We start from the raw sequence: 14,738 nt of genomic DNA, 5'->3' as shown, positions 1-14,738 counted from the left end.
TATATAGCTACAGCAGTGAGCAATCCCAGTGTGGGCTACATAACCTTAGCAGGACCCTGAGTAAATTTCTGATCCTATGTGACCTCATTTATGCAGGGCATTAGTAAATGAGATGTCAATATCTATACCTTGGGTTTCCTAGCACTGCTCACAAGGCATTTTCTCTGAGGCACAGTGTGTTGCTGTGATTGCCAGCATGAGAGTTAGTCGAGAATTTGGAGTAGGCATTTCCCATTGCATAAGAGTAAGTAATTTTACATAGGAGAGCAGGCTTCAGCAACACTAAATCATGAGCTTTACAGTTGTGTGGTTGTAATTCCTCTTATTTTTGAGTAAGAGAACAGCTTGGATCACAGCATTAGTCATCAGCCTGCAGGGCAAAGATCCCTAAAGGATGCCAAGGAGTTCCTGTGGGCTGGGAAGGCCTGGAGCAGCACAGGCTGACACACAGCAGAGCTGGCAGCTCCTTTCAGACTGGGCTGTGTGGGTGGAGGGGTCTTTCTGCAGCCTGAAATCATTGGTGGGTGTTACACTGACTAACAAGAAAATACCTCGTAAAACATACAGAACATTCATTTAACACCCTAAATATGAGGTGGGTACCGAGGATGGAAATTATCAAGACTTGACTGCCAGAAACCCTGTAAAAACAATATTTAGCAATTCAAGTAAGTTAATGCCACTTTCTACTTAATGCTCAAGGGAACGCCAGGGCTGGCAGTCGGTAATTACTTCTGTGCAGAAACCGAGTTTGAGACACACTATTAGAATTTTTTAAGCTAGTTAAGAGAAAGTCTCATGGTTTCATGACAAAACCTCTTAAAGCATCTACCTCTTCAGAGTGTCACCCTGTTTTTTCTGAGTTTTTTTAAAGCCTTCTGATTGTTCATAAGATGGAGTCAGTCTCTTTAGCTTCTGCACAATATTAGGAACAGTTTTCACTTTTCTCACACATGGTAACGTAAACAAACCTTTTGTTTTTCATTCCCTGTCCTTTGTTTACGTATTTCTAACCTGAATACAATTGTAACTGACAGCTGGTCTGGCCACTGGGCTGAGAGGTGACAACCCCAGAAGCCAATCCACAACCAGACCCACAAATGTCTAAGAAGTAAGAAATAAACAGGCTCTCGGCCTTGGGCTCTCGCTGAGGAGCGTCTCTGCCCTGCAGATCTCTCGTCTCCATGTGATTGCTTTGCGTGCCGCGATCACAAAAGAGCAAACCCAGTGTATTGAAACAACTTTGAGTTCCATATCAGTATTAGATTTGAGAAAGGATGCAATTCCAGAAGTTCAGACAGACAGACCTTACCTGTGCCAGGTCCTGTAACTAGCAGCCTTCTACAGTTTGACACGTGAAAATATCACACTGCGTTCCAGCTCTCAGCCTGGGAGGTGAATGAATATCACCTCTACCACTTTCATCTCTTTGGCAAGCAGACTCTGACTTACATGAACATTTGTGTCAGTGTAGGGGAAAAAAGAGATTAAATCTGAGGTCCTGTGAGAAATGTCTCCATGTGAAAATATCACTGAAAAATGGGATCTGATTGTTCTGCTAACCCCCTCTATGAGGGGAGCAAGGTAAAGTTCCGGAGCAGAAAGAATAAAATTCTCAGTTCTGCACATGTTGAACACCTACACAAGCTTATTTTACAAGGAGTCATGTAGAGAATATAGAGTTACATAAAAAGCAACAGCAATTCAGACTGTTCATATGGATAACACAACAGATTTTCCTCTGTTTTCAATGTCTGTATAGCTTATATATCTTGAACATATGTCGTGACCTTTTTTATGCACTGCTGCTTTCTGTTATAGCCAGTGAGCAAGATTTAAAGTGACCACGGAATTTCCTGCTGCATGGACACAGGAACTATTTTTAATACTGGAAACCCTTTGTATAATTCATGCTAATCAAATTAATTATCATGTCTGGTAGAGTTTTTTTGGGTTTTTTTTACCTGAAACTGTGTGATCCTTCGGGTCTCTCAGTAGTTTGAGCCTTGTATGAGGGAAAATGTACTGCAGTGGCTTCCCATTTATCTGAGGAACACAAATATGCATGTCATAAAAAGATAAACCAACAACTGCATCAATAATTTCAGACAATTGAAACAGAAACAAGAAACTTATTTCATCTAGGGAAATATCACACCTTCTCAATTCAAAAACTCTCCTAAGTTTGAAGACATTTGTCAGACTTCAAATTCCTTCTGTGGGGTAAGTAATTTTTGCTTCCATAGCTCCAGCTTAATTTCAAATGTCTCTAGTTCTGATTTTTCTGAGTAACTAGAAGGTGGTCACTCTCTTCTGTAGCTTCTTTTAACCTTAATCCTTTATTCAGATAATTTTTAACATTAGAAATAAACAAAACATTATTCCTGTATTTTTTATAAAATTCTTTTGTTAGACCTATAAACTGTTAGTTTCATGTGTTACCATCCATGGGTTACTGCTTTAGTTTCAGCAAAACCATGTGGTCCAATGCACCTCTTGTCTACAAATTCCAAAAGCTACCTGAAAGACCCAAACTAAAACTTGCAGGACTGCATTCTGTATGAAAATGCACATCATTTACCTGGGCTGATCCTAGACCACATCAAAGCTGAAAGCAATACATCCTACAACAGACTCTAAAGGGCCAGTGTTCTTGTTGAAATAATCCCCCCTGCCCCATGGTTTGGGCGTAGGAGGGGCCAAGATGCAGGGACTGACCCACTTTCCAGGGATGATCACCCCGAGCCCACACCAAAATCCCTCTGCGGGGAGTTGGTTGCAACACAGCCATCACAGCCCCCCTTTGCCTGCAGTTTTGTTCTTTTGGTAGCAAAGCTGAACCCATCACTTCTCTGCCTCTGCATGTCGGTTCCAAGCCTGGGGGATGCACCCAGGCCAAGAGGAGGGAGCACGACTGTGCCTGCTCCAGGATGGGACCTCAGGGAGCAGCCTCAAGGAGCCAAGGGGACAATATTATTCAGCATGGCAATGCAGCAGCTTGAGTGTATCAGCAGCCTGCTGACAAGAGTTTTTTTACTATTATCTATATTTAAGTAGCATTTAAGGGATTAAGCTCCTCCTGAGCCAAGATCTTCAAACCTAGTTCTGCCCCGGAGAGTTTATGAAGTTAATGGATAGCACATATAAATGATGGGAAGGGAAACAGAGTAGTCAAGATACTTGCTTAACTCACTCCCACAGTAAGCAGAAGAGTTTATACATCTGTTGTCATAATTCAGTTACTTATCTAGTGAATGATGATGCATGTAGAAGACTCAAATCCTTCCATAACACAGTGAGAGTAATATTGACTGTAATTTATGTCAGACATAAAGGAGACCATGGATTTGGTAGTGGACAAGAACTCCAGAATAAATCAGAACATGAGATCAGGTAGACATTTGAATTACCATGGGATTTTGTCAGAATATAGAGTCTAATACTACCAGGAGTGTAGAAAGTTCCATGAGGCTTCCACACTCATTAATGGATAAGGAGAGTGTTTTGTCTTTAAATGACACCGTCAGTAATTTAGCAAGTTTTATATAACAATAAAAGTGATGCATTTGTCACAGGTAGCTTACATAAAATTGTAAGAAATCTGAAAGAATGCATCTAATTTTATATTGAATTAAATAAAAAAAATTGAAATATTGCTGTTTACAAGGAGTGTACAAACACATTTTAATAGATCCTTGGCAGGGATCCATTTTGGTGGGAGCAATTTAATTTAGCTGAGGAATGCTGCAGCTCTTAAACTTCAATTCATATTATTTTACTTGCTCCATCTTTCTTTTTTTTTTTTTTTAATAAATAACAATCCAAGAATATTCAATGCCATATTGTAAATGATTGCTAACAAATACATCAGAAAATATAGACTTTATGCTATTACTTCCTCATTACTTCCAGAATTTTATGAGAAGAATAAATCTTTGTGATTCATATAGGTCTGAATAAAAGCATTGAATTTTATTAGCATCCAGGGTAGTATATTATTCTTTTATTGTTGGTGGGAATGGGTACTTAAATGGAACATGTCATTAGGCTTTTACTTTCAGACCCTTACATTTCTGAAAGCAGCAGAACAAATAGTAAAGAAACAGTGATTGCTGTAAACAGATAATACCAAGAACAATTACATTGTTCTTGATGTTTTGCTTTAATCATTAGTGAGCATATTTATCTGAAATTTACTAGAATATTTGAAAACCTGCAATACACACATTATTCTGAAATTTATCTGAAAATTTACTAGAATATTTAAAAAACTGTAGAACACAAATTATTTTGTGTTCCCAATTGTTCACATCTTTTACTTCCACTAAAAGTAAAGATGGTTTCCATTCACCAGAATATATGACAGGAATCCCCTCTAGCTGACTCCTCCCCACAGTTTCCCCACTGAAGCCACCCAACTGTGACAGCAAAAATCCAGACTGGTGCAGAGAGGCCATCCTTCCACTGCACAGCTGCACGAGTGGAGAATATGTAGTGGAGAGCAAACCCACAAGCCCAGACTTAGGTCACAGGGCAAAAGTTGACTTGACCCCACTTATCTGCTACAAACACTAGAGATTTTTACAATCTGTCCCTGTCATGAATATGCTTCCTCACCTCTTTGGGAGCATTCAGTACACTTGATTTGTAGTTCAGCACTGGCATATCATCTTCTTCCTCAGGAAATGTAAACTCTGGTCATGTGTTTCATGTAATTAGTCTGCTCAAAGGCCCCCCAAAAATGGAATGAATGGGAAATAATTGTGCTGAGGGTTTCTAAGACTGCTACAGAAAATCTAAAAATTAATTTAATTTCTTATTGTTTTTAAGTGTTTTGTCTGATAAACAAACACTATGGAAGCCTCATAAAAGAGAATATTATAACTTAAAGAGGATATTCAAGAAGAAAAAAAATTTCCCCAGTGCTGTATTTAAGAAATGAAATTATTTAATTGTATTTTAATATTCCCAGCCATAGCCACACCTATAATGTATTAACTGATCTTTGGATTGGCTCATCAAACATAGTTGTTCCTGGTTTTAAATCTTGCTGCATCTCCCTTTCCACTGGTGTTAGACAGGGCCTGATAAGATGATTCTGAGTAGCTACAGCTGGTTGTTGTCCTCTGGGAAATACCATTTTCAAGGGAAACTTTACCTGAGGCAGGTGTCCATGAAGGAGATGGTGGATGCTCAGGGTGGTGGGTTAGGTGGTATCCATCCTAATTTCTGAATTTCACAGGTACTTAAATGAGCACACAAGGCCTGTGCAAGCTGGTACCGAGAATTTCTCCATCTGTGGTAATTCTGCCCCTTTGAACCTCTAAATTCCCTCTGTACCTCAAAATTCCCTCTGTGCAAAGCACAAATGTTGAGTTCTCTAGAAATCTTCAAGGCAAAAAGTTTTTTTCTGCTGATAGATCCCCAGTGATGGAGATAACTTGCAAAAGACATGCTGAATAAAAGCTTTACAAATACAATGTTTCTGCTCATTAATAAATTGCAAATGAGTTGCATTTTCTTGCAGTTAGGTAAATTCAACACTGACCTTTGCTCCAAAAGTCATTCTGGCATGCAGAGAGAAAAACATTTCTGAGTGACTAAGAAATGAGGCACTACCAGCTAAATTCCTTTGTGAATTACAGTGAGGGGGTGGCTAACAATCCAATCTTTAAATATTTTAACAATTACACTAAAGTTGGAAATGTCCCATTTCTCATCATATTTCCAGAGGATCTCAGTCACAAAATGTCACCCCCACCCCCCAACCAAGCCTCTAAGAGAAAACAGCTTACTACAATTTAAACCAAATTCTTCTTGCTAGTTGGAAAATAATCAAAACTAAGTAGATTGACTTCAAAAATGTGGAACAGAAGTTTGAAGGTAGCCTTCTGTATCACTGTCACAAGTGGTATTTTCTCATTTTAGCCCCAATGCTTACCTTATAAACCATTTTTTCTTAATTTTTAATATCCAAGTGCCCCTAAAATGGCTTGACTCAAATTTCAAGAGAATTAATGTGACCCATGAATGAAGAGAAAAGCATATAATTTTTTAGTGTATTTAGAAATAGAGGATTAGATTCAAAAGGTTTCATGTCTAGGACCCTTGTCTTCTTTTTGTGATTATAAAACTGTGCCAAATGAACTGATGGCGATATACTGGTATTGTGATGAGTTTAGGATTTTATTATTCATTTAGGGCTTAAAAAAACACACCTATAATGACTGGAAGTATTTTAAACCCCTCACTGAAAAACTGCTTAATACCTCTTAATACAGTCTCATTGTCCATCCCTTGCCATGGAATTTTGCTGCCCTGGCACCCGTTCCTACTTTTCTTTCCCAAACCATTTGTAACAGCCAGTTTAGTTCAGGATATGCAAATAATTTTCACAGAAAATAATAAGAATAAAAGCCCCTTACTGTCTGGAGGTTTAAATAAGTTGCTGGTGAACTGGGTAAGCAAACTGTTGAGGTCAACAGCAACAGGAATTCTACAGTAGATTATGTATTGGTAAGGTTTTACCCTCCTCAGGGAAGCAGTCCAGTATCAATACGTTGGAAAATGGGCATTAAGACATTCAACTGAACTGCAATTTAATTGGATTTCAGGATATGAAATAGGACCACAGAAGTTGCTATAGAAACAAAAATATTTTAATATTGATAATACAGTATGTGAGCTTAATCTGCTAGGTTATAAGAAATCCATGGAAACCTGGAAGTTCAGGGTTGTCACTCCACTGCATTCTTGCTTCAAAAGCTCAGGGTTGTGCTTTATTTATTACCTTCAGTTGTACAGGCTCTGTGGGATGTAATCAAACAGCTCTGATTTCATCTAGTAAGAAAATTCATATTTCACACATGTGAATCAAAATCTTCTGGAATACACATATTGTAGTGGGAATTAAAATATTTTAAATTTTTAACAAAAGATCATAAAAATAGCAAATTTAGAGCCAATAAGTGTATTTGGAAACACTGATTGATACATGACAAGCAGATTAGCGCTATTGATGCAAATTATTCTTTCTGTGGCCGGTTTGAGCTCAGTAAAGGATATTAAGGGAGTTGTAATGGCTCAGTTCCTGTGCTAACCAGGAAACTTCCCTCCTAACTGATTTCAGGAAATCATCTGTGGCAAAGGAAGCTCTGGGTGAAGGTGGATATGTTCAGATGGTTCTGGATGGAGAATGACTTGCTATTTTTGTCTCTAGAAAGAGGATATCAGACTTGGACACTCCAGGTTCCTGTGCAGGACTGTGGTGTGGATACAGGAGACAGAGAGCACGGCACAATAAATTCAGTAACCCTTTTGTTACACACAGAGCTGAAAAAGCCCTTAGGGAGTGGTTACTTTGGTTCACCACTCTCATTGGCCTGATATGATTTATTTGCCTTCATCACTTGAAAATATAATACTAATGCTAAAAAAAGAGATTATGATACTGATTTACTTTTTTCTATTGCTAAGTATTTCACAACTCAACAATGTTTCAGTAATGAAACTTTTATATCTCTGGTCCTTTTTATCTTGTCACAAAGCAATTTCATTCCTGGATGTGTATGAAAATATATTTGTTTTTAAGTTATCTTAAACAAATGTTCACAGAAGACAAGCTCTGAGAAACATTTTGATTAGGTAGATGATGTGGAGTTGGTGGGACCTGGCATTTCTCCCTTCTACAGAGTAATTGATCCTATTTTGTACTGGTTTGTTAGTGACAGTAGCTAACCTGGATGGAAACAGAAGAAAAAGGAACTGTTGTAAAGCTTCTCCTCACACATCACTTCTCTTCTGCTGGGGCTTTACATGGCATCAGACAGAATTATTTAGCACATGTTCACTCTCAATTTTTCATCGCAGATTTCACGAAACCTTAAAAAGCAAGATTTTAATGCTGAATCTCTATTTCCATATAAGCATGGGGATATTGCAACAGCTCGAGGGAGAAAAAAAACAAACATATTTTCTTTCTGGAAATATCCAGGAAAACAAGACCTTTAACCTTCCTGCTGAAAAAAATTTGAACAAAATTTTGAACAAAATCTTTCAGTGAAATTTTGAACAACAGTATTCAACCAGTCCTAGTGTAGAACTATTTATATAAGAGAAAAAACAAGGATCAGATCTCTGTGACTAAGAACTTTCCTTGGAACTGTTTCCCAGGACAAAAGCTCTGGAGCTTTAGAAGTGAAGTGTAACCACCTCAATATCACAGACCTCAGGGTTAGCAGTAAGCCTTTTGGACAAACCTGATTTTCAAGGAAAATTTTCAATTTTACCTCAGAAAGTGGTAAAATACAATTACGTATACTTAGAATAATAATTATTTCTCCATGGATTGAAGTGCTCAGAGAGACAGTTTTTTAACTACGGCCAGTGTTATTAAGAGCTGTTAAGACTCAAAAACATCATTTATCTTGCAATTAAGTTGATTAATAGAATCATAGATCAATTTGAATAGATTGCTATAAGGATTATATAATGTAAAGCCCTTTTTCTTAACAAGAAATGATTAGGCTCAGTACAGCCTAGGGTTTGTAAATCTCAGTATATGATAGGGTTAGGAAAGCAGGGAAAAATAAATGACAGCTTGTATTTTAAGACATTCTAACACTTACTTCATAAAATCTACACCGTTGCTTCATAAAACCTACATTTGATTGTAAAATCTCAGTCAAAATGCTCACCAGCATAAAACTTTTAAAGACTGCATGACAGTAAGATATTCCTGTTTTGTATGTTATCTGAGGAATTAATGTGAGCAGTATAAGCTATCAAGTGTCACAAAGGGGCCAAGCAATACCTTCTCTCAGAATCACAGAATTGTTAAGGTTGGAACAGACATCTAAGATGATCAAGTCCAACTGTCAGCCCAGTACACCACCGTGTTCACCACAAACCATGTCCTCAAGTGCCATATCTACATTTTTCTTGAACCCTTCCATGGCTGATGACTCCACCATTTCCCTGGGCAGCCTGCTCCAATGCTTGACCATGAAGACATTTTTCCTAATATTTAATCTAAACTACCACTGGTGCAATTTGAGGTTGTTTCCTCTTGTCTTGAGGAAATGAACTCATTGCTTTCATTTGATCTCATGTAAAAATGTAATCTAAATCAAAACATAAGAATATATCAGGATATAACCTAAATCAATCAGAAAAAATAACAACTGATACAAGAAACTGAAACCTTAGAGATTTGAAATACAAAAACTTTGTTAATAAAAAGTGGAAATGGGATGGTACACTAAGATAAACTAGATTTCAAAGCTGGCAAACTTGAAAAGCAGACTATGGTATTTTTCTTCCTCTCCCTAAAAAATGAAATATTCTAAGTCTTAAATTGATAATCCTGCTGATTTATTCAATAATTAATCACAGACTGTAAGGATTATACTTGCCATCTGAAAGTGGAAAAAATGTCAACAGCATAAAGAAATTATTTTCTTTAAACCAGTAAAAGGGAGTTGAATTTGGATGTGATATAGTTGTTAAGGAAAAATTAGACTAAATGTTTTCTTTTTCTCTTTTTTTTGACCAATAGGAACACTTAAGGTATAGCTATTTTCAGTTGTATTTTGAAAGTAAAAAAACAAAAAAACAAACAAAAAAAACCTGCAAAATTAATACTGAATTGTAGAGGAAAGTCAATATAATTTCATTATCAAATGTTGATGATGAATACAGATTCAACAGCACCTCAGCTGAATGCAGCTGGATTTTGAGTAATCCTGTAGTTCCTATGGGAACCACTGGACAGCATGATTAAATTATCAATCATCTATAAAACTAGAGGCACATCTTACTTGACAGCTTACTTGATCTTGGTGTTGACTTAATGGTCGAGAGTGTGACAACTTCTCTGGCAGCCTTCTGTCAAGGATGTGTCCATTCTCCAAACGAGGCTCTCTGGGTTTGTCAAACCAATCTGTTTCTTCCCGACGGAGATGATAGGCTTTGAAAACCAAGGACAGGTCAAATGCTCTGGTCCAGTGCTGGGCAAAGGGCAAGAATGTGCATTGTGCATAGCAAACATGCAGAGTGGTTACTAATTGGCCATGCAGCTAAAGCAAAGTTAGAGGTGAGACTTGAGACATTGAACTTGAGCATTATTTAGCTGTGAAACAGCAAAGGGAGAAGATTCTGTTTATGTCAGAACCATGGATGTTAAATATGGAAGAAATCTACCAAGTGCTATAGCCACTTCCTCCTTCTGGCAGCTAAGAAATACACTGCGGATTTCACATATCTCTATAATGTTTGTTGAGAAAAATTGAATCATATTAGTTATTTTGCAGCAGACCAAGAAACACCGCCCCCCCCCCCAACTCAGAAAATTCAAATCAAAACCCAAAATAACCAACTCTCAACTGCAAACTCCATTAATTCCCAAATTTCTGAACTGAATATTGTTCAAAATATTTTGGAAATAATCTAGACCTACATATATGAAAATTACGACCTCTCTATGAAATCAGTAGCAAACCAAATCAAAGAAGATAGGAAACCAACCTATGCAACTGAAATTCTAAGCAGAAATATTACAGGTGTTCTCATTTTTAATTCCATCCCCTGATTTTGCAGTATGAACCTTTGTGTATGAATTTTTAATGTTCTTTCTGTAAAAATTCTACAAGACTAATATTCTGTTTGCAACAGTAAATGTTGTATTAGGCATGTTTTGGGGATCAAATAATGTCATTTCACTGAAATCAGTTTTGCAAATGCATATATTTATGCTTACTGACTCTTGGGTCAACTCACATAGGTGTGACTCGACTGGGACCAGAATCATGTCCTGTTTTCTTCTGTGTTGGCAATCAGTGTAAACCAATGCATTGTTCAGGTCATGCAATGTAGAATGTAAGGCAAGTTTGAATTTTATGCTTTCTTAAGCAAGATGAATTTGGAAATCAAAGGAAAACAACACTTGTTTCAGCAAAACCACAAGGAATTGCAAACCTTAAATAAGATCAGTTTTTGCTAGAGTAACAAGAGTGAATGTGCATGACACAGAAAATAATTTAAAAGGAAAAATGGTAGCGTTAATAATTTTTCCTATTTAGTTGTGAAAGAAAACATCATCTATTTTGTTTAAGAAATATTTTTAAAAAAATGTTATTGGGTAAAAAGGAAGTTGCATTTTTTCATTACTATTTTCTTAAAATTTTTCCAAAAAGTGTAATAATATATATGCATGTTTTTTTTTGAAAAGAATACACTGTATGTGGTAAAACCAACATTCTATATTATATTAAGTCTTCAAAAATTTTTAATCTTGATTCAGATATTATGCAGTCTCTTCCTTCATGACTGTGCACAATCTTAATCTAAAATTGTTTTTACTTTTTTTTATTTACTTAGTATTATATATATATATTATATATACTATATTATATATATATATATACACTATATTATTTCTATACTTAGAAATTATTTACTTAGTATTATTTAGAAAAGCATTTATGAATTACCAGCATTATTAGAGGTTGATGCTTATCTCACTACTGATTAGTTATTGATTAACTGCTATCAATTAACCATTATGATATAGCACACAAATATTTCATGCTTTACACATTTATGCCAGTTGACCAGTACCTGCACAAAGCAGGATCATTCATAACTCATCCTGACAGAACTTCTTTCTGAAGATTACATGAATAACCTGATTTATATTCCTGACTCCAGATTCTAATACTGGCTTTCACAATCTTTGTCATCTTCTAAGGAGAAAAAAGATTTATTTTTTTTCCTCCTGCCTCTGTTGAAGTAACTTTTCCTAGATTACTTCTCTTGAAAACTTAGAATTCCATCCTGCAGCCTACTTTTTTTTCTTTTTTTTTTTTTTTTTTTTTTTTAATCAAAATGTGATGGATGTGTGTACTTTATTGAAATTTAAGAAGTTATAAATGTATGTGCATACAGACACACACACACACACACCCCCCACTCACATGTACATACACACCCCACTGGTTTTAGCTTGCACAGCTGGGGTTTGTTACAGCTGGAAACTTGACAACACCCCAGGTGAACCACTGACAGTTTTAGAGAAGTTGTCCTTTCATTCTAAGGCTAACAGAATGCAGTCAGATGGTTCTACCCACACAGATTAACCAGGTGAGATTGAACCCCAGGCTGTGGGATCCAAGAAAATCAGAGAAGTAACAGTGATCACTCTAAATACCACAGATGAAAAATTACAAGGAATCAGCTGTGTTGATGTCTTGATGTCTTGATATCTCAGTTTTAAACTTCTAAATTCTATAGAAGAATCACCATATTTCCATTAAAAAAAAAAAAAAAAAGGAATACTTGAGGTTAGAAAAGGTACATTTTATACCTTCTGAACAGCAAGGGCTCTTTATATTCATAAAACTGAGAACTAGCTTCAGTGTTCTTGAAAATTAGTATCTTCAGCATACTCAATAATGTGTGGAAAGTGGCAGCTGTGGGATTGACAGAGATCTATCTTGCTGGATCAGTTTTCATGATACTGGGAACCCTGAGAAAATTCCAGGTGTTTCAAGATCTCAAAATGCTGTTTACTTTCAAAGAGCATCTCTGGATGTTGCCCTTTTTCGACACTCAGCCTACTTTTTTAACCTGTTTGAAGTCTGGAATTCCAGTGTAAGCACTACTTGTGTCCTGAAGCATGGTTTTAATACTTCCTACAGTATGTACTTAGTGCAAAACAGAAGGTTTGGACTCAAAGTCCTATTTGTATTCTCTTCTATATTTGTTATGGGATGTCACTTATAAAAAATGAACAGAAAGTCAAACATGTCTCTGAGTTTGAACAAAAGAAAAAAAAATTAAATTTGATATTTTAACTAAAATAAATTTTTAGAAGTCTCATAAGATGATAAATCAAGCTGTAGCACAAGAAGAATTTTCCATAGCCAGTGCTTAAGACTGATTTATTTTAATGAAACCTCATCAAGATCATGCAGCAGTTGCTTAAAATAAAGAGCAGCTGCAAAGCAAATTGTGCTAAAAGGTTAGATGAAACAGGCCAGAATAGCTGTCCACTGTCAGGGCATCAGATCACTAAAGAGAAGAGTGCAGTCCCTAAAAAGGAAGGCCATAACTTTCTGTAGAAATGTAATTGCTTCTTTTGAACACTTTTTATCTCACATCCAAATTAGATGAATTATTTTCAATACAGGTTACTTACTTTAGGCTGGATATTTGAAATTAATGTCATGAAGTGTTTTGGTTTCCCAAGAATCAGGCCATTTGTGAAGACAAAATTTGAAATTAGAAAAAGATTGCTGAAAGGGGAAGGCCTGAGTTACATATCAATCTAACACAGAACACATGAATTGAATTAGAATACTACTGAAAGGGTGTAACTAATCAGAGACTGATTTAAAACTGAAACATGTTCAGCTTGAAGAGTTACATGTATGTCTCATACAAATATATATGAGAAATATAATGCACTGTAGGGCAGATATATAATTCCCTATGACCTGTGTATATGAGGTAGAATAGCACCAAACTGGACTTTTTTGGTCTGGGTTGGTTCTCATTAGTTTTCAGTAGGAAAAGTCCTGTATCTTTCACAATGTGACTCTAGAATGACCCATAAAAGTCACAGGCTGAGAGAAGACAAGATAGCATCTGCTTATTTAGGAAGAATGATATGAGTTGCAACTTGGGGAGTTCCTCTCAACTGCTTTCAGATTTAATTATAGGACTCTGTGTGCTAAGAATTGAAGGACATTAAAAACAGTTAAGCTTCTGATAAATATCAAAAAAGGTGATGACCCTGAGTCTCTCCTGAAACACAGAGTTCATGAAGGGGTTATATATATATCTAAGAAATATGAAGAGAAAGTTACAGAACTAAGCTCTTAATGTGAAGTATGAGAAAGACAAATAGATAATTTTTTTCTAATGCTTATGAAAGATTCAGCATGTGTAAAAAACCAATAATGCAATAATGAACAGGTTAGTAGAAATGGGAAAAATAAACCATATTACTTCGTAATCATGCAAATGTGTCTTTTGAGACAATCATTGCCATTTACAGACAATAGAGCGCATGCAAAGTCTCCTTTATTGTGCAGTAAATACACATAAGAAAAATTTAAGGGAGCGCGTACAATTTTGAACATATTCATTTCATTTGCCTTCAAACTGTCTTTATGATTTTTAAACAATTTAGAATATATTAAGCCTGAACTGACTCAAACAAAACTGATACATAATTTGCAATTATTAAGTACTCAACACCAGCTTTAACATGCTGTACTTATTCAGAAGAAGCATTTTTAATTGCACTATTTATAATACATCAGAAAGGTTCCTTTAATGAACTTAAGTGAGATAAACTCTTGTGCTTATTTGGCAGACGTGTATGGGGTGCATATAAAATCAGCTACACTGTGTAACTCATCAACAGAAGTAAAATACTTTAGGTAAGTTTATTGAAGGATGAGATTGTCTTGCACCATTCAAATGACAAATTATCTTACATAATCACAATTCTGAATGCACAGAAGTCCACATGACAGGATGCTTTCAACAAACCATATGTAGAATGTTATTTTGCTATCACGTTAAGCTCTATATGGCTCTAACATATAATATGTACTTAATGAACAGACTATTTCTATATAAACACAGATTTAAATTGGTGCATCGGGAGATGGAATTATAACTTTTTGAGTTCTATCATGAAATTTCATGCACATAAAATTGCTGGAGTTTTT

At 36.0% G+C, this 14,738-nt stretch overlaps 1 protein-coding gene across 8 annotated transcripts in view; it reads right to left on the bottom strand.

The window, feature by feature from the left end:
• PCLO (piccolo presynaptic cytomatrix protein) overlaps window positions 1-14,738 on the bottom strand; it is a 326,032-nt gene that overhangs the window by 121,157 nt on the left and 190,137 nt on the right. For 6 of the 8 annotated variants that reach the window (XM_040061464.2, XM_040061465.2, XM_040061471.2 and 3 more), the window contains exons 8-9: window positions 9,819-9,967; window positions 1,965-2,046 (exon numbers count right to left, since the gene is read on the bottom strand). In XM_040061464.2, the coding sequence (XP_039917398.1) occupies window positions 1,965-2,046; window positions 9,819-9,967 (231 nt within the window). The remainder of the gene's footprint in view (window positions 1-1,964; window positions 2,047-9,818; window positions 9,968-14,738) is intronic. The other 2 variants (XM_040061468.2, XM_040061470.2) reach the window with 1 other exon arrangement.

This window comes from Hirundo rustica, chromosome 4, assembly GCF_015227805.2.
Source record: "Hirundo rustica isolate bHirRus1 chromosome 4, bHirRus1.pri.v3, whole genome shotgun sequence".
Lineage (NCBI taxonomy): Eukaryota > Metazoa > Chordata > Aves > Passeriformes > Hirundinidae > Hirundo > Hirundo rustica.
Note: the sequence above shows the minus strand (reverse complement) of the source record. Positions and strands in the feature narration are given on the sequence as shown.